We start from the raw sequence: 23,828 nt of genomic DNA on the forward strand, positions 1-23,828 counted from the left end.
TGGAGGAGTGATTTCACTTCTCCAGGGGCTTTTTTCTCTTTCGAGTGAGGGGTTTACATTGTGTTTGCCGGGCCCGTGGGTGCGAGTTCGGATCGCAGGGCCTCGACGATGCTGCGGGAAGAGCCCCTTAGCCTCTGCCTGGAGCGAGAGGGCCATCAGGGGTTCCCCCGGCTTTTTTGTACGACCCTCGTGCTTCCTTTTCGCTCGGAAGGAGGGGTGGAAGATGCCATGCTACCCTCGGTGGGCGCGAGCGACGACATTTCCGGTGAGCTGTTATCGGGTAAGTCCGAGTGGAGGCCCGTACCCCGTTCGCTGGGGGTCGGCTAGCGGTCCGGGGACGCGCTCCAAGAGTACCGGAGGGTTTCTCTAGTGGGTGCCGAGGCCGTTCGCTGGGCCTCGGTGGCTCGGTGCCTCCCTACGGTGGGATCCCTGAGACCCCGTTTGCCTTACTGGTTTTTGTTTAGGGTCTGAGCAGTTTTTTGGTTTCTGCTTAGGGTACCCTTTTTATGGTATCCGACACTACCCTCGGTTCATCGTGAATCCCTCTCTCGTCATACAGTCAACTCAAAGAGTACGACTGCGTTCATTGCAGCTCCAAGCCTCCACGGTGCAGCCAATCAGGCCTTAAATATGATATCACAAGGCCTATGGACATTGATCGTATGAATCCGTTAGTTTGACTATTGTCCGACACTATAGACCCAGAGCAGTTAGAAGCTCTGGCGTGCCAGGAAGGGCTGTGGTGTGCTTCTGACCTTGGCCTTCAACGTTCAAACTAAGTAATTGCACCAATCTTCAGTCTGTTCGGTTGGCTGGTTATCGTTGCTGGTTCGTGAAGAAGTAGTGCTAACTGGTTTGTGTGAGAGAAAAATACTGTTTCAGCTGGAAATTTATGATCGTTTATGACAAGCCACGGCCAAACGAACAGGTTGCTCGTTGAAATATCGATGGACCTGGTACCTTATGGTCAAAAGTCATTAGGGACATCAAAATGACTATGGTAATCATACCTCAGCGGAGATTGTTCACAAGGGTCGCAACTCTAATGGGGATGCACGCTCTTTGGCAAGAAGCTGTGTTTAGGAGTCACTAGGTAGACAAATTTAGTTTTTAAGGGAGTCTTTTGGCATCTGTAACTCTTTCTGTATGAACAATGAATAAACGAAGGAGTGTTTTCTTAAAAAAAGTCAATTTGTTTTATGGAGAAAAAGGAGTACTACGTGCTGCGGAACGATTTTTCACATGGCAAATCTAATAAATATTTAATAATATGAATATATTGCTTATAAAATTTGATGAGCTATAGCCTATAGTTCGAGATGAGAATATGATCACGATTTTCACGAAAGGGAGACAAGGGCATTTTGGTAACCCCAGGTTCCTGAAAACTCCAGATACACCCGTACCCAGATTGGGAACCGAAGGCCTGAAACCACGCGCAAATCCACGCCCATCACTCCATCAGTACACCTGTTTGTACACCCGTTTCACAGAACACCGGGAAATCAGTGCAACCCCATTCCCCCACCCATCGGGCACGTCCACAGCGAGAGCAGGACTACCACTCACCGGTCCACGGTGCACGGGTTCCACTGACAGGCGCTCGCGCGGTTTTGTTTCAAGGTAGAAATTGCATTTCCCGCTGTGCGCGTCGGGCGGCAAACACTGGCCTGCGCCCGCACCGCCCACTCCATCCAACGGCCCCGATGCGCTCAGCGCTCCACCCGCGGACCGCGATCCGTGGCCTCGCCTCTCCAGCCAATCAGGATGCAGAACTCCCGTCCCGCCGGATCGCTCCCTTCGCCGCCTATAAATGCGGGCGACCCGGTCCCGGCGAATCTATCCATTCACAGCTCCCGCTCCGAAATCTATCCATTCACGTACCTGCAGTTTCTAGAGCCCACTTTGCCTAGCACGATCCCACCGGTCACGATGCCTGCCCTCGCCAAGCCCGCCTCCCGCCCCGCCAAGACCGCCACGGCGCCGAAGCCGAAGCCCGCCGCCGCCAAGCCGAAGGTGGCCGCCGCCGGTGCATCCCACCCGCCCTACTTCGAGGTGAGCGTCGTCGATCTGCGTTCGGTTTTCATTGATTGATTGGGTTCCGTCGGAATTGGGGTCTGATCGAATCTTGTTCTGTTCCGTGCCCTTGCAGATGATCAAGGAGGCGATCTCGGCGCTGAAGGAGAGGACCGGCTCCAGCTCCCACGCCATCGCCAAGTACACGGAGGACAAGCACGGCGCGTCGCTGCCGGCCAACTTCAAGAAGATGCTCTCCATCCAGCTCCGCGGGTTCGCCGCCAAGGGCAAGCTCGTGAAGGTCAAGGCCTCGTACAGGCTCTCCGACGCCGCCAAGAAGGCGACACCCAAACCCAAGGCCAAGCCCGCCGCCGCCAAGACCGCTGCGCCCAAGCCGGTCAAGGACGCCGCCAAGCCCAAGAAGACAGCCGCCGCAGCCAAGCTCAAGAAGGCCGCCGCCGGGACCAAGCGCAAGGCGCCGGAGAAGAAGGTGGTCGCGAAGCCGAAGAAGTCCCCCGCTGCCAAGGCCAAGGCCAAGCCCAAGAGCGTCAAGTCCCCCGCCGCCAAGAAGGCCCGGAAGGTCGCCGCATGAGATGGGTTGCTTAGAGAGTGGTGGGGTGTTGGCTAGGGGTTGTACAAACTAAGCGTGTGAACAAAAGCGTCTCTGATGGTGCCTTGTCTAAGGCAAGTTCTATCTACCATGGTTTCTTAGTGTAGCAAATGTCCAGGCTTCTCGTGATGCAGATGTATCCAGTTCTCCCAATATATGAAAATCAACTTGGTTTCCGAAATTTCTATTCTGAATTGTGATCTGAGCACCTGTCGCTTTATGCAATTAGGAAATTGGAGTGCTTTTAATCTTGCAGAAGGGTAGCTCTGGTGCAGTGTGAGCTGTCTCACTTCGAAGGCTTTGCAGATTTTGTGGGGGGAATACTTGCCACGATTACATATTGTTCTGATCAAAAGCCTTGATTGTCTTTGACGCTGGATGCTGGAGGATTCGTCTGCTTTAGGGAGGAAAGCGGATTTGAACACGGACCAAACACGTCGGATAGGATATCATGTAATTTGAGTATTCGGTACGGTGTCGGACGTGGAATATCTGCACTAAATCCTTCTAAACGAATTCGGTCTTAAATACAGTATTTGTACCATTTTCGCCCCTAGTCTGCTTCCCTTTTCATTTGGGGTTGCGTTTTATCATCCTCTAACGCGAATTGGCGCCTTGTTTTCATTCTCTCTTCGTCACATCAATTTTTAACCGTTTGTACGGAGTATTAAATGTAGGTAAAAAAAATAACTAATTACATAGTTTAGTTGAAAATCACGAGATGAATCTTTTGAGCCTAATTGATCCACGATTGGACTATATTTATCAAATAAAACGAAAATAGTACTATTCATCAGATTCACTTTTTTTCGCAATCTAAACGAGCCTGATGGGGTTCGGTTCAAAAAATACGATGCAGTACACAATTGTTTCGTGCTCCACTGCTCTTCTTCCACGTAGAACTGTGGACCGTCTTTTAGCGAAGGAATCGTGGTGGCCGTGGCTACAGACCCACGGTGTCTGGGCACCGTCCGTAGCTGCATTGGGATCACAGCGGCAGAAATGGATGAAGCCATGACTCGGTTTGAGGTCGCTGCAAGAACTTGCTGGTTTTTCTGATCCGCACCTTCTCCGATATTAGGCCTGGTTTAGTTTAAAAAATTTTTACTACAAACTATCACATTGAATCTTGCGGTATATGCATGGAGTATTAAATATAGAGAAAAAAATTAATTGCATAGTTTGGTGAAAATCGCAAGACGAATATTTTAAGACTAATTAGTCCGTGATTAGCCATAAGTGATACGTTAACTGACATGCGCTAATGATAGATTAATTAGACTTAATAAATTCGTCTCGTAGTTTCTAAGCGAGTTATGTAATTAGTTTTTTTTATTAGTATCCGAAAACCTCTTCCAATATCTTTGAAACATCTAACGTGACATTGAAAAATTTTTATTTCGCGATCTAAACACCCCCTGACGTGTTTTCATCGGCGAGCCGTCCGTTTCGGCCGTCTGTGGGCCGTGGCGGCGAATCAATCACGTCCAGAGCGTGGCCGTGTTCGTCACCCCCGGTCGTCGCGCCGTCAAATTTCGTTGGCCGCCCGATTCAAAATTTTGGACCCCGGATTACCGCGTCGGACGCCGGTCGGACGCCAACCTGATTCATTAGAGCAAGTATAATAGCAGGCTATAAGTTGACTAAATGCTGAGGTGGAGGAGAGAGAGGAGGAGAGAGAGGAAAAACGGGTTGTAAGCTTACAGCTGGCTTGGACACAAGAATCAAGAAAGTTTGTAAGAAAGATAAGTGGGCACTGTAAAAAGCCAACTACTATATGAGTAGGCTAAGAAAAAGCTGTAAAAAATCTTACAGTCAACAAACCGGCTGTATTATTAACCTTGCTCTTAGTTGTGGAGGCAAATATCGCTGGGTGGGGCCAGCTTGGCGGCCCTGTCTTATCGCGAACACGACCCGTGCACCGCCAACGCGCGCGCGCGGGCGCCCCAGGGATGACGAGTCAGGTGCACTCCTCGGTAAGTGTCGCTATAAAGATTCGTATTGTGTTGGTGAGCACAGAAAAAAAGATTCGTGTTGGTTATTAATAATATTTATATGTATAAATAATTTTATTATAAAATATATTAAATGATTTATCTAATAATATAGTAATTATTTAGAGCGCTGGCGGAGCGCCGTCCGACTCCGGCGAGCATTAATCCTCAATCACTCTAACCATTACCTGTTCGTTGGTTGGTTTCTGAACTGATTTTAGCTGTCTGGTGCTGATTTGTTGTGAGAGAAAAATACTATTGGCTGACTGGTTTGGACTGACTGAAATAAACAAGCGAACTGGCTGCATATATACCCGACCCCACAAGAGGAATCGGCAATCCCATGTACGGTAGTAATTGGTCCGAATCACGGACGCAGAGGCTTGTTTAATATCTCCTACTAAATTTTACTTCCTATTCCATCGAACATTGGCATGCGTGCCTAGGTATTAAATATAGAGTAAAAAAATAACCAATTATACAGTTTACGAAACGAATCATTTAAGTCTAATTACTCTATTATTTTACAATATGGTGCTACAGCAACACATATGCTAATGATAAATTAATTAGGCTTAATAAATTTGTCTCGCATATTACTTAATGATTCTATAATTTTTTTTATTAGTATCCGAATACCCTATATGACATCCAATAGAACATGAAAAAAAAACTTTAGGCCCTATATTTAAAGATGGCCTGGATCCTTATTCATATATACCAAAACTTCAGCGCAGCTGCCCACGTCGTCCCTATTTCCTTGCCGTCGATTTGTTCCAGTCCGTTTCCCAGCCACCGTTCGTTGTCTGCATCAACCGAGCCCATCAGCACCAGCAGTTCCTCTAACCTTCGTTTTGCCTCCAGCGGATAAACGTCCCGGCTGCACCCCCCCCCCCCCCCCCCCCACGCCCCACACACACCCACACCCAAAAAAAAAGTGAGACTTTTCCCTGTGTGCCATTATAAAAGATCGTAATCCCCTGTGTGCCCCTGAAAAAATTCAGCGGTCTTCAGCGCCACTACTCCAACTTTTTCGTGCCATCCATGCCACTTCCGTCAGTTTGGGCTCTAACGCCGTTAAACTGCAGGTGTGAAAAGACGAAAATGCCCTTAAGTTCAAATATGTTAATAATTTTTTTTGAGCATCTTAACGACTTCAAATGAAAAAACTCAAAACTAGAAAGTTGTAGATCTCGTCGAGATCTATAATTTTCATATAATTTTTTTTTTCATTTAATTTCGCAAAAAAAATAATATGATTTTTCTAAGATATATTAATCATATCAAATCATTTTTTTTGCGAAATTAAATGAAAAAAAATTATATGAAAATTATAGATCTCGACGAGATCTACAACTTTCTAGTTTTGAGTTTTTTTATTTGAAGTCGTTAAGATGCTCAAAAATAATTAATAACATATTTGAACTTAAGGGCATTTTCGTCTTTTCACACCTGCAGTTTAACGGCGTTAGAGCCCAAACTGACGGAAGTGGCATGGATGACATGAAAAAGTTGGAGTAGTGGCACTGAAGACCGCTGAATTTTTTCAAGGACACACAGGGGATTACAATCTTTTATAATGGCACACGGGGAAAAGTCTCAAAAAAAAAGTGCTCGCCTCGGCCACGTTAGCCCTCCCAACGCTTCTACTCCGGCCCTCCCGCCTCCGCCGTTCCCACCCCGCCGGGCGCCGCCACCATCCAAGCCGCGCTGCCAGCCGCGGTCCCAGCTCCCCTCCCCCTCCCCAATCTCGCGACGCCACCTCTGGCCGTAATGACGACGCCGCCGCAACGATGCCGCGGGTTCGCCCTCTCCGCCTCGGCTTGCCTACGCGTTCTGCCTCTTCCAGCAACGGCGCTCCACCCCTTCCTCTTCCTGGCTCTGGCTGCCCGACGTTGCGCCGCGTCAGCACGGGAGCCGCCGCGCAGCCAAACCCTAGCGGCGCAGCCCGGCGCCATCACGGTCGCGCCGCTCTCCCCTGCCGCGTTCGGCCAACACAAGCTTCGCTGTGGCCTCGCTGGGCCACCACGCCGTTCTCGGATTCACGGCTGTCGCCGACGCCCACGCCGGACGCGCCAGTGTAAGGACGTCCTCGATGTCGGCATGCCCTGCCCCTGCTTACGTTCATTCTATTTCCGAAGTCTTTTGCAGACGAAACGTCGTGCTCCGTTCTTCTCGCTGCTGCAGAACAAGGCCGTTTGGTTCCTTGACATATGGCGATGAGGTCCTACAGATATTAGTTTCCTTCCCGAGAATGACAACAGCATAGTGCTGGTATGTTCACTCGGTTCCTGTATCACTATAGTATAATCATTTTCACTCGGTTCCTGTATCACTATAGTATAATCATTCCCATGGTAATTCTGAAGGAACCACTAATGACACCAGTTCATTCTATCGATTTAACATTCTCCAAGGAAGGTCTCATGTTTCACATGTATAGTTCGATTTTGTAACATAGCTTCATATGTCAGAAAATGATTCTCCTTTGTGTGCAATGCAGGAAGCTTTACGGAACAATTTCAAATCTGATTCAGCGCCAACCGTGGGCTCCATTGTCAGAGATTCAAAAGCTTTCCTGTGCTCAGAGGGATTGATTCGCGCCATCGAGATAGTTAAGTCTCATTCTTCAGTTCTTTAAGTTTCAGATGTACTAGCCCAGTGGAATATAAACTGTTGTAATTTCCTCCCAGACCATGCCTCAGCCTCTAATTGTTTCTATGGTGGTGCAGATCATCTGTTTCTCTTCTAGGACAACAACTAATTGGTTTGGCTACGAACCTTTTTTCCTTTCACGTTCATATGTGTAGATTCATAATTCACTTCCTGCAAAAAAAATTTGTATGCCTGTGTAGTTAAGGTTCCCATTTGAATTCATTTGGTATATTATTGCTCATGTGACCTAGCAATTGTCCATTTGGTTTATTTATGGACGTACTGAACTTCGACTAAAATTACAAAGCCCAGTTGTTTTTCCCCCCATGCAGCCACGTCATCCCTGACCACGCCCTCAGTCAGGCATCCCCAACCAGGTACATAATGTCCCCTCTCTACAAATTTACGGACTATGGGTAAACTATCTCTGAATGACGTGCAGGAATGTATCTTATAGGGTCAATTCTTGTCCTCTCTGATTATCAGAACTTGCATGCCTACAATATAAGTTGTCCTGTGGTTCGTTGCACTACAATCCATGCTTCTCTAAACTCCTGTACTACATCCAAACAAATTGAGATACCAAAGCCGCATGTAATTTCAGGATTTGTCGCAAAATGCAATGCACTAGGCTATTCATGAATCCTCGGTGCATATTTTGGGTTTGCATAGCACAATAATTTGACTCATTGCATCGGTGCTGCTTATACAGATTTAAGGATTACATGCTACTTAAACAAAAAATTCAAGCCTATGTTTCAAGCATTGCATTGAACCCAAACAAGCTACCTGACCTGACTATCTTCAATCTACATTTACTAGATATAATAACAATTGCTGCCTATTTAGGCAGCAAGACAAAGTACTCTCAACATTTCAATTAACATTTACAACGAACAGTAAGCTATTCATGAATACTTGGTGCATATTTTGGGTTTGCATAGCACAATAGTTTGAGTCATTTCATCGGTGCTACTTATTCAGATTTAAGGATTACATGCTACTTAACCAAAAAATTCAAGCCTATGTTTCAACCATTGCATTGAACCCAAACAAGCTAGCTGAGCTGACTATATTCAATCTACATTTACTAGATATTTGCTGCCTATTTTGGCAGCAAGACAAAGTACTCTCAACATTTCATTTAACATTTACAACGAACAGTAGGCAACGACCTGCACCTCAGCTGAGATCTCTATAAATAGTTCAATTTGCTTTCTTATGTCAAACCTGAAAATTGTTTTTTCCTATAACTGAAGTTATTTAGTTTTGTAGGCCGCAATTGTATGGCGTTGCCAGTTGGTTCTGTCAATGATCTCCTACTTCTATACTCAATGGTGAGCCTCAACCTCTGGCCTTACCTAGAGTTTCTTTTCCTGATGGTGAATGGAAGACTAACCTCTGCATAAATAAGTTAATGCACACTCTGGTCAAAAAAGTAAAACAGCTGCTCCTAGAGTGCTAACACTGCTATCCCTACTGTCTTTGTGTTTTTAACTACTAGTAAGTATGGATGTCTTCAGCTCTATATTATTCTATTTCGGAGATCATTGCTCCTTTTAGTCCCATGACCATGCATATGCGTCTGCTTTCTTATCGACATCTTTGCGGTCTGTCATTCAGGTTTAGCCAGTTGATCTATCTTGCTGCTGGTCCTGCGACTCTGACCATATGAAATGGCAATGTTACTACGATGCTTCAAAATCATTCCAACTGTTATGCTGATGTAGTCTGCCCTTCAATTGATCTTTGATTTTGTGCACATATTTTATTACTACGGCATTCTGAATTGTTGCCTTCTGAGGTTTGAAGTTGCACGGTGCTACTCCATACCTTCACCTCTAGGTTGTGTACTGAAAACTCTCTGCACATACTCTTGGTTCCTCTGTAAACCTTTTTACATGGGCTGATGCACAAACAAGTGAATGAAACACTGCGGGATAATGACTAGTACATGGTAGTAATGGTGCCACCGTGAGAGTAAAAAGACACTGCACCCGCCTTTCTAGCATCTCATTACTCCGTAATTCTCTCTCTCCCTTTCTCTCGTTATTAATTCTCTCTCACCTATTTAGATGCTGGTGGCGACCTTCATTATGTTCGTCCACACCACAGGCGGCGGCTCTTTCGTCATCCAGGCTGCGGATGCTAATGCCGTGACGTTACTCGGTAACGAAATCTGCTTCCATAATTAAAAAGAAACGTATCATTAACTTCCTTAATTTACGGTTAACTGAGGAGGTAAATCTGCTTGACGATATGTTTTTACGGTTGCAGGACCTCATCACCATGCATCAGATATTTTTGCGGTAGTAGAGCCATGCATGCAACCATGCAGGAAAGCCGCGGGTCAAAATTTTGCAGATCCAAAAGTACCATAATGGATTACGGTTGCGGAGGGATGCACGAGCCGAGCGGCGGAGGTTGCCGGCGCTCTAAACAATATTTAGAGCGTAGGGCTCTAAATAGCGTCGCCATATATGTTAATGTTTCCTTATATATATTTGGTTAAAGTAAAAAAAATGTTTGACTTCTCGAGAGTGACACTATTTATGGGAAAAAAAGGAGTAGTGCAAAGGAACAAATATTTGTCCACGATAAAACCTGTAGAATAATGTTAAACCACTCTCAACACATGCTGCGGGTGCAATTTTGCACCAGCGTCCGCGGTCGCTCGTGGGTTTCAGGCACTTGTTGGGTGTGTTAATATCACAAGTAATATAGTATCATGATCGTGTTAATAATTATGGAAAGTTGAAACAATCAAAGTTAGTCATATATGTAGCGCACATCTAGTCATGTACCACATAGGTGAGTCATGCGATTTAGCACCTGCACCCGACCCTCGTTCATTTTGTGACTCGACCAAATGAGACCCGCATGCGTGATTTGGCACCCACGTCCGCACTCACGAGTCCGACTGCCATCCGCTGTCTCCAACAGGAGACCCATCATAGACTCAAACCCAACATGAGTCTCCAACATAATACCTATAGCCTCTAACAGAATACCCATATGGAAGATCTATTTTAGGTGTCAGGATAGGTATAACCCAAATTTGAGTATTCTCTCTCCTGTAGATTCATTTGCCAAAAAAGTTCTCTTTTATGTCTTGTTATTGCAGAAGACTAAAAATATGTATTGAATCCTTTACCTGCAGCAAGAACTGATACGCTTGGAGCTAGGAGGCCACGGAGCACCGACCAGGCTGACAGGCGAGAATCAATGACGGGTTGGATCAGACCCCCAAAATAGGCCTTTTTAACATTGCGCACCTGGTCACGGCAACGGCCCACGCTTTCTCTGCCCCATCCTCCTACGGGCCACACACATAGGTGGTTGATAATGTTGTGTGTATATGGATAACAATTGGTTTGTACCTAATGGGTATCACTCATCATATTCATAATTATCAGAATTTTTTGCACCCATGAAAAAATGGTACCCATGTGCGGGTGCAATTTTGTAGCCATACCTATACGGGTAGCGGGTACCCAAGGGTTGCCCACGCCTGAGAAGAAATATAATGCATGCTTAAACTATGACTATATGAAAAAGTAATGGAATAATGAATATGTAACAAATATACTGGAACAATGATATATATGTCACCTCTCTTTTATGGCACTAGGTGTGCAAGTTGCCTTGTTGGACCATATTTTTGGAGTATATTAGGTTAGGTGATGGTTTCAATTATAGCTACATATCATGGATTTATAGGTTCGGGTATAACATGACCATAGCCATATCCGTATCCACGAACTCAATGAGTATGGATTTTTTTTTTCTATTAACATACCCATGGGTAAGTAAATCAGTCCACACTTATATTTTAATGGGATAAAAACATATCGGGTTTCGGATCACAGGTATCCATTGCATCTCTAGGTGTGTGTGTCCGTGGACACAAACATTTTTTTTTTTTGGTGAATCCGCTGCCATCCTTACGTCGAGGGTTTTCCTGGCGTCAGGGATTGGCACGGCCTAGTAGCAACGGGATTTTTAAGTATTTTTTCTTTAGAATACTTTTGGTTCAGTTGCTAGCATTCACTATGAAAGTATGATCCCCTTTTCCTCACCAAAGTATGATCCCTTTTCCTCACCAAACAAAATGTTCATACGTAAATGCTGAGTTACTTCTAGTTCCGGTAGCATCTCCATTCTTTCGGTGGCAAGCGCAGTGTCACACTCGGCTCGCTGGTCAATTTCGTTTTTATTAGAATTGAGACGTACAACTACAACTAAATGTACCTTAATTAGCAATCTCTTAAATAGTACTTCTTCCGTTCCCGATTATAAATCGTTTTGATTTTTCTAGTTCATTCATTTTACTATATATGTATATAGACATATTATTTATCTAGATACATAGTAAAATGGATGTATTAAAAAGTCAAAACGACTTATAATTTAAAACGGATGAGTGTTCCACAACAGCCGATCATGAGAAATCAGCCGCGCCAAACATCCCACTGTACCGGCGATTATCCTAATCATGACAGACACAAGAGACCGCGCCAGCTGCTCATCTACTAACTTGCCTGCTGACAGTACCACTTAGCCACCACCACACTTGCTCTCCTTGAAATAGAGAACCGCAAGCGAGACTGTTAGGCTCCATTTCAATATTGCTAGGCTAAAATTTAGTCCTGTGAAATCGGATGTTTGAATGCTAATTAAGAGTATTAAATATAGACTAATTACAAAACTAATTACACAGATGTTACGTGGCTGCTAGGATTGAGTGGAGAGAGAGTCGAGGGGAGCGACGCCGGCCGCCGTGCTACAGTACCTGCGGCGCTACAGTACCGCGGGTACTGTTCATGGCTGGTGGCGGCGGCTAGGGCTAGGGGCGCAGGGGGAGGCCGGCCGCGGGGCTTCGCCCACGGCCGGCAAGAGAGAAGAGATTTCCTTCTAATCTCTTGCTTGATTAGATTGATACATCTCCTCTTCTTATATAGAGATGTTTACTTGACTCCTAAGCAAGTGACTAATTAACCCTAACGGGCTAAGGGCCAATAGGCCCTTGACTCCTCTAACACTACTCCACACCTGGACATGCAGCTCGTCCTCGAGCTGCGACCTAACAATGATGCTAACTATGGCTTCACTAGACACAAACTGAACACCTAAGAACAAGCCTTTTACATCTCGACTTATTTTATTGACCTGAAGAAGACTACAACTCTTTATTTTTGACTCCTGAAGATACGGCGGGCACCCTCCGCTTGCTGGACCAGCACGTGTAGCCACCTGGATCCCATGGAGACCATCGGAACGAGAGGGGTGCACGGGTATGGCCACCTAGAATTAGTGGCAACAGCAACCAGCGGAGACGTGCTCGTGGCGGACGGTGGCGGAATGCGATGGCGCTAGGCAGTGCGTCCCCGCCGGTGACAAGGAGGGAAGCTGCTCCCATATCGCCGGTGCCGTAGAGTTGGAGTTCGCCGCCCATGAAAAAAAACACCATGCTTGCGCCTGAAGACAACAGTAGGTCGGCGCGGTTGCTGGTGGCCGTCCGACCAGGCGAGGTCGACCGACCATGCTAGGTTACGCTCCCCTATGTTGAGGTCGACCACCGCCAAGGTCGCCTCGTGCATAGGTGAGCGCATCTTCTGCAGCCGCCGGCGCGCTAGGAGGCCACGCGCCGCAAACACCTTGCAGGCACTTGCCCGCGCAATCGCCTTCCTCTCCGTGAGCTGCAAGGCTGCTGCTGTAGGGACGACTGGCCGCCGCCGCTTGAAGATGGGGTGTTGTCGTCCCTACCAGCGCGCTAGGAGGCAATACGCCACCGCTTGCAGCTGCGCCGCCGATGCCTGGATGTCATCCACGCCCCCGTAGAAGACGCCATCGCTGTCCTGCTATGGCGGTACGGGGCTGGGGGTGGTGAACGACGGGATCAATGAAGGAGAGGTGGAAGACGATGGGCTGACATCGGTGGGCATCCCGTAGGGGTACGAGATCGGCAGCAGCTGCTGGGAAAATGGTAGGGACGGCTAGGGTGGTGCTGCGTAGGTCAGCATCAGCGGATGGAGGTACTAGAGGATGGACTGCATCGTCAGCCGCATCTCTGCCATGCCATTGCTGAGATCGACGATGGGCACCGTCGTTTGCTCGGTCGTGAGGATGACCCGCGGGGCAGCCGACGCGCCTATAGGCAGCGATGACGTCGGCACCATTGCGGACGTGGAGGAGAACGCAGGTGGCGGCGCGGTGGTGGGGGCAGGCAGCAGCGCCGACGAAGACGTAGGCGGCAGCGGGTGGACATGATCGAACCAGAGATCTCTGATAACAGATGTTATGTGGCTGCTATGATTGAGTGGAGAGAGTCGAGGGGAGCGACGGCGGCTGACGTGCTACAGTACTCGCGGCGCTACAGTACCATTAGTACTGTTCACGACTGGTGGCGGCGGCTAGGGCTAAGGGCGTAGGGGGAGGTCGGCCGCGGGGCTTCGCCCACGGCCGGCAAGAGAGAAGGGATTTCCTTCTAATCTCTTGCTTGATTAGATTGATACATCTCCTCTCCTTATATAGAGAGGTTTACTTGACTCCTAAGCAAGCGACTAATTAACCCTAACGGGCTAAGGCCCAATAGGCCCTTGACTCCTCTAACACCAGATGTTATGTGGCTGGTAGGATTGAGTGGAGAGAGTCGAGGGGAGCGACGGCGACTGACGTGTTACAGTACCCGCGGCGCTACAGTACCGAGGGTACTGTTCACGGCAGCGGCAGCGGCTAGGGCTAGGGGCGCAGGGGGAGGCCGGCCGTGGGGCTTCACCCACGGCCGGCAAGAGAGAAGGGATTTCCTTGTAATCTCTTGCTTGATTAGATTGATACATCTCCTCTCCTTATATAGAGAGGTTTACTTGACTCCTAAGTAAGCGACTAATTAACCCTAACGGGCTAAGGCCCAATAGGCCCTTGACTCCTCTAACAACAGATATATGTTAATCCGCAAGATAAATCTATTAAGCCTAATTAGTTCATTATTTAACAAATATGGTACTATAGTAAACATTTGTTAACGATAAATTAATTAGACTTAATAGATCCATCTCGCGAATTAGTCCAGGACTTTTGCAATTAGTTTTATAGTTAGCTTATGTTTAGTTCTCTTAATTAGCATCCGAATATTCGATGTGATCCGAGCTAAACTTTAGCCAAGGATCAAACACCCCCTTAGCATCCATATATGTGTCCGTATCCAAATTCCTTTTCGTAAGATCTGTCTGTATCTAAACTCAACCGTGACACATCAATGCTAGGGTGGTCTCCATCATTATCATGTATCCAACCTCAACTATGCACACATTTTTGGATGACTACCTATTCTCGGATGAGGCTAGGTTAAACGACGTGATCAAGCTGCATTCGTCTAGATTGCACCCACTTCTGTTCACTCTCACACGTGCCGTGCAGGAAAGAAAGTGAAACACCAGTCGGATTGCGTAGTGTTTTCATTGAACTCCTAATTTACTACTACATATTAATCCATGAACCGTAATGAGGGCTGGACGAGAAACTCGTGACTCGTTAGCTCGCTTGATTCGTAGCTAGCTTGGCTTGGCTCGTTGTGTTTTCTAACGAGCCGAGCTAGTGTTTCAGCTCGTTAGCATAACGAGTTAACTCGAGTTGGCTCGTAAGCTTCTCGCGAGCTTAACAAGCTCAATACAAACACAAGGATAGCAGACTAACGGAGGCCCAATAGCCATCATCCGGCTCGTTCTTTATACTCGCGAAAAAAATTGATCCTCACGCTCACACTGGCCAACCACTTGTCCATTCCTAAGGCCTTGTTCCTAAGGGCTTGTTTGGATGTAGTTGGATCGACGTCAATCCACATGTATTAGGTTGATTGGAGTGTAATTTAAATTAAGTTTCACTCTAACCCACATCATCGTATGTGTATTAAGGTGAATCCAACAAGGATCCAGGCCCAACAATATCTCTGGTCTCGTTCTCGTTCCCCTCCTACATTAGTCGTCAACCCTCAGGCATTAGAGCAACTTCAGCAGGAGCCTCTACTTCTGATTTGGATGCTCTTCCCTACTTTTGTTGGCCCCCTGCTCTATAATTGCTCTAGCGGAAGCCCCTAAATCAGAGCTCGCAAAAGCATCGAAACAGACACTTACACGTGGGACCGATATGTCATTGAGAACAAACATAGCTGCGGGGCGAGCAGAGGCCGGGGCGGACGGCCACGCCCGTACGGCAGTGGCCAGGACGAACGGGCATGCCCGTGTGGTGGCGGCGAGACGGGCGGCTACGCTAGCGCTGGAGCAGCGCCCGTGCCCACGTGGCGGCAGCGACGGAGCACCACACCCACGCCCAAGCGACTGTAGCGGAGGAGAAGCTAGCAGCAGCCGCAGCCGGAGAAGAAGCTAGCAGGGGCCGCGCGACGAAGGGGGCCACGAGCAGGGGCCACAGCAGACATGGGAGGGAGCTGCTTCGGATCTGGCCGCGTCGGGGAGGGAGGAGAAGAAGCCGCGTCGCCGGTGTCGCTGTCGCGACGCTCGTCGGAGGGTGCCGCCGGAGGGAGAGTAGGAGCAGAGCGCGCACGTGGAGGGAGGGAAGGAGGAGCGTCAGCGCGGATGGCGGCTGGCCTTTTAGGCCAACAGGAATCAGGCCCGTGGGAGAGATTTGGGTGTGTACTCCAAATTAGGGGATACATGGGCTCTGCTGTAGCTGTGTTTTTTTTCCTTAGCATTCATAGGTAGGCGCTGTGGTGGAGTTGCTCTTACAGACAAATCTTCGTGTGCCATTAAAAAAGATCGCAATATCCTGTGTGTCCCTAAAAAAGTTCAGCGGTCTTGAGCGCCACTACTCTAACTTTTTCGTGTCCTCCATGCCACTTCCGTCAGTTTGAGCTCTAACGCTGTCAAACTACGGTATAAAAAGACAAAAATACCCTTAAGTGTAAATATGCCATTAATTTTTTTAGCATCTTAACGACTTCAAATGAAAAAAACTCAAAACTAGAAAATTATAGATCTCGTCGAGATCTATAATTTTCATATAAAAAATGTTTTCATTTAATTCCGCAAAAAAAATATGATTTGATATGATTAATATATCTTAGAAAAATTATATATTTTTTTTGCGAAATTAAATAAAAATATTTTTATATGAAAATTATAGATCTCGACAAGATCTACAACTTTCTAGTTTTGAGTTTTTTCATTTGAAGTCGTTAAGATGCTAAAAAAATTAATAACATATTTAGACTTAAGGGTATTTTTGTCTTTTCACACCTGCAGTTGACGACGTTATAGCCCAAACTGACGGAAGTGGCAAGGAGGGCACGAAAAAGTTGGAGCAGTGGCGCTGAAGACCGCTGAACTTTTTCAGGGGCACACAGGGTATTGCGATTTTTTAATGGCACACAGGTAATTCCCCTTGCTCTTAGCATTGGCACGGATGCGGCGCCGTCGCGGATGCAGGATGCCGCATGCTTCCGTCCCCTCTGTTTCTCGTCGCTCCTATGTCCTCTCTAGTCTTCACTTCCTCGGTGCGTGATGAAAAGTCAGGGGGATTTTTAACTTTTTGCCATCCTTACGGATGACACTCCTCCGTTTGCCATCTTTATATGTGTCCATACACATTTGTCATCGCAAATAATAACCCTACTACGTTTTTATCATTTTTGCTAAAATGGCATGTCAGATGGGCACGCTAGCGTGGCAGGGAGCCTGGAAAGGCCTAAAGAGCATGCGAAATGACCTATGTACCTCTGCTGCTTCTCTCTCTAATCGTTGACGTGTGGGCCTCACATGTCAGCTTCGTCTTAAACCTCCCACCATCACCACACAGAGAGGGAAGGGGGAACAATTGTCATACCCAATTTTAAGGATAAAATTGAATGCACAATACTCATGTGTGCCCAGAAATTAATCACACACACAAGTTGACAAATCATATAAAGTATCATCATGGTGTCTCTTATATCACAAATAATAATATTAAGTAGTCTTACACAACACATCAGAATAGTAAAGGATAACACTCTCGTGGAACACCATCACAGGGAAGGTCAACTGGTTGACCACAAGCCTAAAAATCCTTCGGAAATTCCTCATACCCATTGTCATCTGTTACCCATCCGGGATTTTTATCCAAATAAAGAAAATAAACAAGCATAAGTACATCCCGTACTTAACAAGCTAACATGAGGTTATGAAGCTCAAAAAGGTTGACTCTGATTTACTGCAGTTAGCATTTTTAGTAAGTCAAACTTTTATTCTCAGGTATTATTAAATTATGCTTAAGCTCCCATTTAATCCCATAAGAATATATATCAGAGTCAAGTGTACCATATATCATCGTAGAACGACTTAAATAATCATCAACAAGTATCCAGTTATTCTGTGAGTTTTCCGGGGTGCTCGTGACTGTGAGCATGGCTGTTATAACAGTTTGTTACCCTCTGCAGAGGTGGTGCACATTCACTGCGAGTCGTGATTCCCATATGGCCGGGTTAATTACTCCCATGTCACTGCCAAGGTGAGCGGGCAGGATACAATATGAAGCCATTTCATAGGTTTCTCTAACAAGTTAGGGCCGCTAGATTTTCCTTGGTAGGCAGATATAGGAAGCCCCCTTTCCTATGGCACATATCCATCGCGGCTATACTCATAGGAACAGAGGTAGCCCTATACTCAACGTGGCAAGCCCCATTTACGCCAAAAAGGTAACCTCTAACTAGCTAGAAAAGACTCTATTACTGAGCTAAAGTCAGAGCCATATGACTCTCCCGGTTGTACTATCAGTCCCAGCTTTTGCCGATATATAAGTCCTTATGGAGGGCTAGGAGCAACATGAACAAAGGTCATTTGCACCTTCGCCCTATGGAACAATTGTTATAAATCATGTTAAATTCTTAGTTCCATAGAATTATTCATCATCATGTAGATCAAGTTCAGTTAGAGTACTAGCAATCTACCCATATGCAATTGACCCTATAGGAGACAAGGAACATGATAAACAATCACTAGGATGTCCTTACGGGTATCAATTTAGACACATGCAAATGAAGTAATTGATTAAAGTGAAATAGGACATCAAGGTAGGCCCATGCTATACTTGCCTTGGTTCACAAACTTTTGCTGGTCCTGCTGGTCGTCGAAGAATTCTTGATCTCCAACGTTCTCCTCACCGTCTGAACACGACCAACACGGCAACATACAACATTCCAAAAGCATTCATGCAAAGCAAACATTCCTATCATTAGAATAGTACACCAACAGTATAGAAAATAAGGTAAAATGTTTGTGAAAATAACCTACGTCTCGCTACGATCACGTCAACGCGAAGTTCACGAAAAACGGAGCTGAAATGCGAAAGTTATGATTTAAACGGGTTTTCCTATAGCCATATATTTAATTAAATCTAACCATGAAATTAAAAAGTTCCAAACTTGACTAACAGTGGTTCTAACATGTAGATTATGGAATTACTGAAGCTAACGCGATTTGAATGGATCAATTCGGAGCTAAAACGATCAATTTTCTACGCAAAATAGTTCAAATGACATTTCTAGTAAATACTGAAAACGTATTTTAGACTTAAGCAGTGATCTTTACGCTTTCAAAACGAGAATGCGTAACCAGGGAAATGCGCTTTGGGCTACGGGTTCTATTCATCTGAAACCGAGGGTCTCTTTTGCAAATCTGCCACGCGAAGGGGTACCGGACGTTCTCGGCCGTTGGATTAGAAATGGGCGGCCAGAAATGGATCCGGGGGAGAGAGAAGAAAACCGGCCGGCCAGAATAGTGACGCCGGCGGCAGAGCACCATTGCCGGCGGCATGGAGGTCACCGGAGCGCGCGGAACACGGCCTATGGGCCACAGTTCGAAAAACCAGAGGCACCGGGAGTTAGCTGGGGAGAAGGGGAACTCGCCCAGGCCATCACGACGGCCAGAGGAGTGAGCCAAGGCGGCGGACGCCATGGCCGGCGGCCAAAGCTCGCGGACGCTCGCGAATAGGGCCCCAAACGGCCACGAAATACCAAATTGAAAGCACAGGGGGAAGGAGGGAAGCACGGCGAAGCTCACCGTGACTTCAAACGGGGACGAACGCGACTCGGGGACGGTGTTTCGCGGACGGCGAGGACGGTGTCCGGCGGAGCTCTTCCGTGCAGCGGTTGTGGCCTCCTTGGCGTGAGCGCGAGAGAGAAAATGGATTGGGGAGAGTAGGGGAGCGCGCGTGGGGGGGGGGGGCTCGGCTCCTTTAAATCAAGGCCGAGGAGCGGGGGGTGCTCCCACGACGCCAGGAGCGTGGGCGGCGGTTGCTCGGGCGCTCGCGCGAGCGGTTGCCGAGCCGCGCGGAGGAAGGGGATGGCGCTGACACGCAGGGCCAGGCGGTCAGCGGCTGCGGGCGCGAGGGTTACGCGGCGGCGGTTGCGCGCGTCAAGCTGGGCTAGCGTGGCTTGCTGGGCCGAGCGAGGCACGCGGCTGGCGGCTGGCGCTGGGCCGAGCGAAGCGCGCGGCTGGGCTGGCGGCAGGCGCTGGGCCGAGCGAGGCACAAGGGGGAGGCAAGTTGGGCTGGGGGAAGAACTAGGCCTGCGGGCCGAAATGAAGAAGGGAGGGGGGAAAATGAATTTTGCATTTTTCTTTTTCCACATGGATTTCCAAAGCATTTTTAAATAAGTTTTGAATTCATTTGAAATTTGAATCAAGATCAATCGTCACAAAATTAGATATGCAGCAGCATGTATGCATCAAAAAGTTTCTAACCTTATTTTTAAATTTTAATTCCACAAAATTTATTATTTTCCTATATTTTAATGCACACATATTTGCATAAATAAATCATATTTACTAATTGTCGGTGTTTCGGACCGAGGGGTCCTCAACCGACTAGTGAATTTGTTCTGCGTGCTCCCGATTCCGGATGGTGATGCAAAGAGACACAAGGTTTATACTGGTTCAGGCAATCGGCGCCCTACGTCTAGTCTGAGGGATAGAACTTATATTCCTTGCACCGAAGTGCTCGTAGTAGGGGGTTACAAGCTAAGGGAGAGAGGGAACTTGTCCCAGGTCTCAGCAGGGTGTCGTGGGGCCGTCTGAGACGTTGCTCTCAAGCGGCTGGAAGGTGTGCGAGTGTGTGGGTTATCCGGGGCGTCCCCTCTAAGTGGCCCAAGTCCTCTCCTTTTATAGTTGAAGGGGGGACAAGGGCAGTACATGTATTACTATGCGGCGTCGTGCCGACAGGGACGGCATGTCCAAGCCCTGTGGCCTGTTCCTGTGGCGGCGTGGTCGTCGGAGTGGCCCATCCTTGGAGTACTGGGGTGGTGTGGTCGTCCCATCAGATCATGTGCGTCGTGGGAGCCCCAGGAATGCCTCGGAGTGGACGTGGCGGCGACCATAAGCCGCTGGGGACGGACTATGCACGAGGCCGAAACTTGGTCGGGGCCGAGGCTGGTACTGCGGTGGGGGGGTCTCGGCAGGCGCGGACCCCAATATTGCCGAGGCCCTGATGTATAGTGCCGAGGCCTTGGTGTACAGCGCCGAGGCCTTGAGCGGGCGGCTGATCGTGGACACAGTGGTAGGACACAGTGGCCAGTAACCCCCACCATATCCTGTCCCAGGCATTGATCGTTGTCACAGTGTTGGGACACAGTGGCCGGTAATCCCCGCCGTGCCCTGTCCCGGCCGGTATGGTGCTGAAGCGACTTCGGGTCGCGTCGGTCTTTCTGTGACGTTGAGCCGCTGTCCGGCTGAGATCACGGGAGTGGTTGAAAGCATTAATGGGACGTGACCGGCTGTCGGGAGGGTCGGCCGAGGCGGGGGGCGACGGACCGCGGGCGAGCAGGCCTCGAGCGACACGGAGAATGGGGCCTCGCGCGAGACGGAGATCAGGCTCCTTGCCGAGGCTTCGCGCGAGAGGCCTCGCGCGATACGGAGAACGCGCCTCCTGCCGAGGCCTTCTGTGGAGAGCCTCGGGCGAGGCGGAGATGGCGTTCCCTGCCGAGGCCTTCCCTGGGGAGCCTCGCCAGGATGCCGAGACCTCCTTCTCGGGGCTCGAGGCGAGGAGGAGGACCCAGTGGGCCTGGTCGCGACGGAGAGGGGCCCACGACTTACCTTTTTGCTTTTATCATTATTTTTTAGATGGGACTTGGGCAACCCATTTGATGTTTTGCTTGGGGTACCCCATTCTAAGGTACCCGACACTAATTTTAAAAAGAATGTCATTTTTAGGGTGTTACAACAATGCAATCCCGGTCGCGCTTTTTTTATTCCTTTGCACCACGGATTGACGGATTTGTCTTCGTCCTTTTGGCTGCAGTGCGAGGGCGGGCACCTGCTGTGCGGCGCCTGCCTTGACGGGAGCCACTGCCGCAAGGGCGACTGCGCCACCGCCTTCGCGCACTGTGGGCCAGAGCTGGACATGTTCGTCGGCAACGCTAGGGTGCCGTGCCCGTTCAAGTCCTACGGTTGCGGCGCCTCCATAGCGTACCACGCGACCGCCGCACACTAGGACGCGTGCGCCTACGCGCCCTGCCACTGCGCGGTGCCCGGGTGCCCCTTCACCGCCACCCCGCCGAGGCTCCGCGACCACCTCGCTGTCGACCACGCCTGGCCCCTGGACACACTCCCGCTCCACGTCCCGGTCTCGGCGCCGGCGTCGTCGGAGCCACAGCAGCAGCACCACCGCCTCGTGGTCGTGGAGGGCGATGAGCGTAGCCTGTTCGCGCTGTCCATGTGCCCGTGCGGCGTCGGTGCGGCCAGCTGCGCCATCGTCTCGGTGTCGTGCGTTAGGCGAGCGCCGCCGCCAAGGCCAGCCCGCTATTCACGTACATGTTCTGGGCGAGGTCGCCGGCGGGCGTCCCTGTTGGCATGCCCCCCCGGCATTGCGGGCCGCCGCCTGATGATGGAGACGGACGTGGCCAGCTGCGCGGTGCCCGTCGAGGCCGCCGTCGAGGACGGGATGGCGCTGTACGTGCCGCCGTCGATGCTGAGCGGGTGATGGCGGGAGGTTGAAGACGAAGCTGACATGTGGGGCCCACGCGTCAGCGTTTGGAGTGAGAGAAGCAACAGGGGTACATAGGTCATTTCGCATGCTTTGTAGGCCTTCTCAGACTCCCTGCCACGCTGGCGTGCTCATCTAGCGTGCCTACCTCAGCAAAAATGATAAAAACATAGACGGATTATTGTTTGCGATGGCAAATATGTATGGACGCGTATAAGGATGGCAAAAAGTTAAAAATGCCAAAGTCAGGTGATGGATGATGGGTCAAGCATCGAATGGCAATTTCAAACCTGACATTAACCTCTTAGATTAGGGCACTCAACTAATCAGTTGTCGGCCCGCTTCCAGAAGGAACCGATCTAAAACCTCCCCGCCACGCGAAGCAAACGCACCAAAATCGCGTGCCTTCCTCCAGATTCGCTTCCCTCCTTCCCACTCCAAGCACCAACCCGAACGCCCGACGGCCTGCGCCGGTCCCTGCCTCCGCCGCGCCGCGCCGCGCCGCCACCCCGCGCGCAGTAGTCCTTGCCATCACGCTGCGCGGCGGCGTTCAAATGGATACGGGAAGCGGGCCCGCGCTCCAGTACCTCCTGTGCGTCGCCTGGGTCGCGGCCACCCTCCCCATCGCCGCCGCCGCGCTGCCGATCCCCAGGGCCGCCGGCGGCCGTTTCATCCACGGCCTGCTCTGCACCTTCTCGTCCCGCGGGAAGACAGTCAGGCCCTCGTCCTCGTCCTCGTCCAAGGCGGTAAGATTGGTGCTGGCTTGCAAGTTGCAACAAGTTGTTGTTGCTTGGCCCCATATGTTCATACTGATTTTCTGTTGGTTATGAATTGATTTGGCAACATAAAGCGTGCAGGGTCTAAACAAACAGTTGATGCGTGGCCCCGTATGTTCATACTGATTTTCTGTTGGTTATGAATTGCTCTTGTAACGTAGAAGCGTGTAGGGTCTAAACGGTGCTTGTGTCAACTCTGCTATTCTCTTGTCCAAGCTGAATTACGGATGAGTTTGAAATCTACTCCCTCTGTTCCAAATTATAGTTTCCTCTAGCTTTATCCTACATCTAGGATATTGAATGAATGCTTTACCAAGATATATTTCATAGACGTAGTCTTTCTCAAAAAAAAGATATATTTCATAGTGGATTTAATGAAATTAATTTCATGTTATAGATGTCCATGCATTTTTCTATAAACTTGAGCAAACTTGGAGAAGTTTAAATTAGGACATTGCAAAAATGACATATAACAGAGAGAGTAAATGATATTTTGCCTTATCTACAAATAAGGTTCCTATGAACTTTACATAGCTGGGGAGGAATAAGAAGTTTTTGAGTAGTCAGTAATCACTGGAGCTCACACACTTTTTGTTAGAGGTGGTGCCATAAACCTGTACATATGTTCCTGGTTACTGGATAACTGCTTTCTTGCAGGATACTAGAGAAAATCTGATAGAATTTTGAGCTTGTGATTACTTTAATGAGATGTTGGCTTGTAAATTACTGAGCTCCTGATAGATACTACCTCCGTCCCAAAAAGATTGCAATTATGGATTTGGATGGAACAAACTTCTTTATGTTTGACTA

The 23,828-nt window shown here is 48.5% G+C and overlaps 3 protein-coding genes across 11 annotated transcripts; all 3 read left to right on the top strand.

Annotated features, from left to right (window-relative positions):
* The first annotated feature begins 1,841 nt into the window (after window positions 1-1,841).
* On the top strand, window positions 1,842-2,807 carry LOC136493506 (histone H1-like). Its single transcript, XM_066489600.1, has 2 exons — window positions 1,842-2,055; window positions 2,153-2,807. The coding sequence occupies exons 1-2, from the start codon at window positions 1,933-1,935 to the stop codon at window positions 2,606-2,608; spliced, it is 579 nt and encodes a 192-aa protein (XP_066345697.1). The 5' UTR covers window positions 1,842-1,932; the 3' UTR covers window positions 2,609-2,807.
* Window positions 2,808-6,229: 3,422 nt separating this feature from the next.
* Window positions 6,230-9,805, top strand: LOC136493640 (uncharacterized). 9 transcript variants are annotated; one of them, XR_010768404.1, is made up of 6 exons: window positions 6,230-6,894; window positions 7,124-7,234; window positions 7,353-7,387; window positions 7,608-7,652; window positions 8,551-8,612; window positions 8,899-9,213. XR_010768404.1 is itself a non-coding variant. In XM_066489740.1 (6 exons), exons 2-6 carry the CDS (start codon window positions 7,317-7,319, stop codon window positions 9,654-9,656), a joined length of 384 nt encoding a protein of 127 aa, XP_066345837.1. In that variant the 5' UTR covers window positions 6,230-6,894; window positions 7,124-7,316; the 3' UTR covers window positions 9,657-9,805. The 9 variants fall into 9 exon arrangements, 1 of the variants encoding a protein (XP_066345837.1); XM_066489740.1 differs by lacking the exon at window positions 8,899-9,213 and adding exons at window positions 9,351-9,444; window positions 9,553-9,805 and having other exon boundaries at window positions 7,124-7,387; window positions 8,543-8,612; XR_010768403.1 differs by lacking the exon at window positions 8,899-9,213 and adding exons at window positions 9,351-9,444; window positions 9,553-9,805 and having other exon boundaries at window positions 7,124-7,652.
* Window positions 9,806-15,707: 5,902 nt separating this feature from the next.
* LOC136492259 (uncharacterized) lies at window positions 15,708-22,239 on the top strand. Its single transcript, XM_066488339.1, has 3 exons — window positions 15,708-15,815; window positions 21,559-21,681; window positions 21,751-22,239. The coding sequence occupies exons 1-3, from the start codon at window positions 15,708-15,710 to the stop codon at window positions 22,237-22,239; spliced, it is 720 nt and encodes a 239-aa protein (XP_066344436.1).
* Window positions 22,240-23,828: the final 1,589 nt, after the last annotated feature.

This window comes from Miscanthus floridulus, chromosome 11, assembly GCF_019320115.1.
Source record: "Miscanthus floridulus cultivar M001 chromosome 11, ASM1932011v1, whole genome shotgun sequence".
In the NCBI taxonomy this organism is placed as follows: Eukaryota; Viridiplantae; Streptophyta; class Magnoliopsida; order Poales; family Poaceae; genus Miscanthus; species Miscanthus floridulus.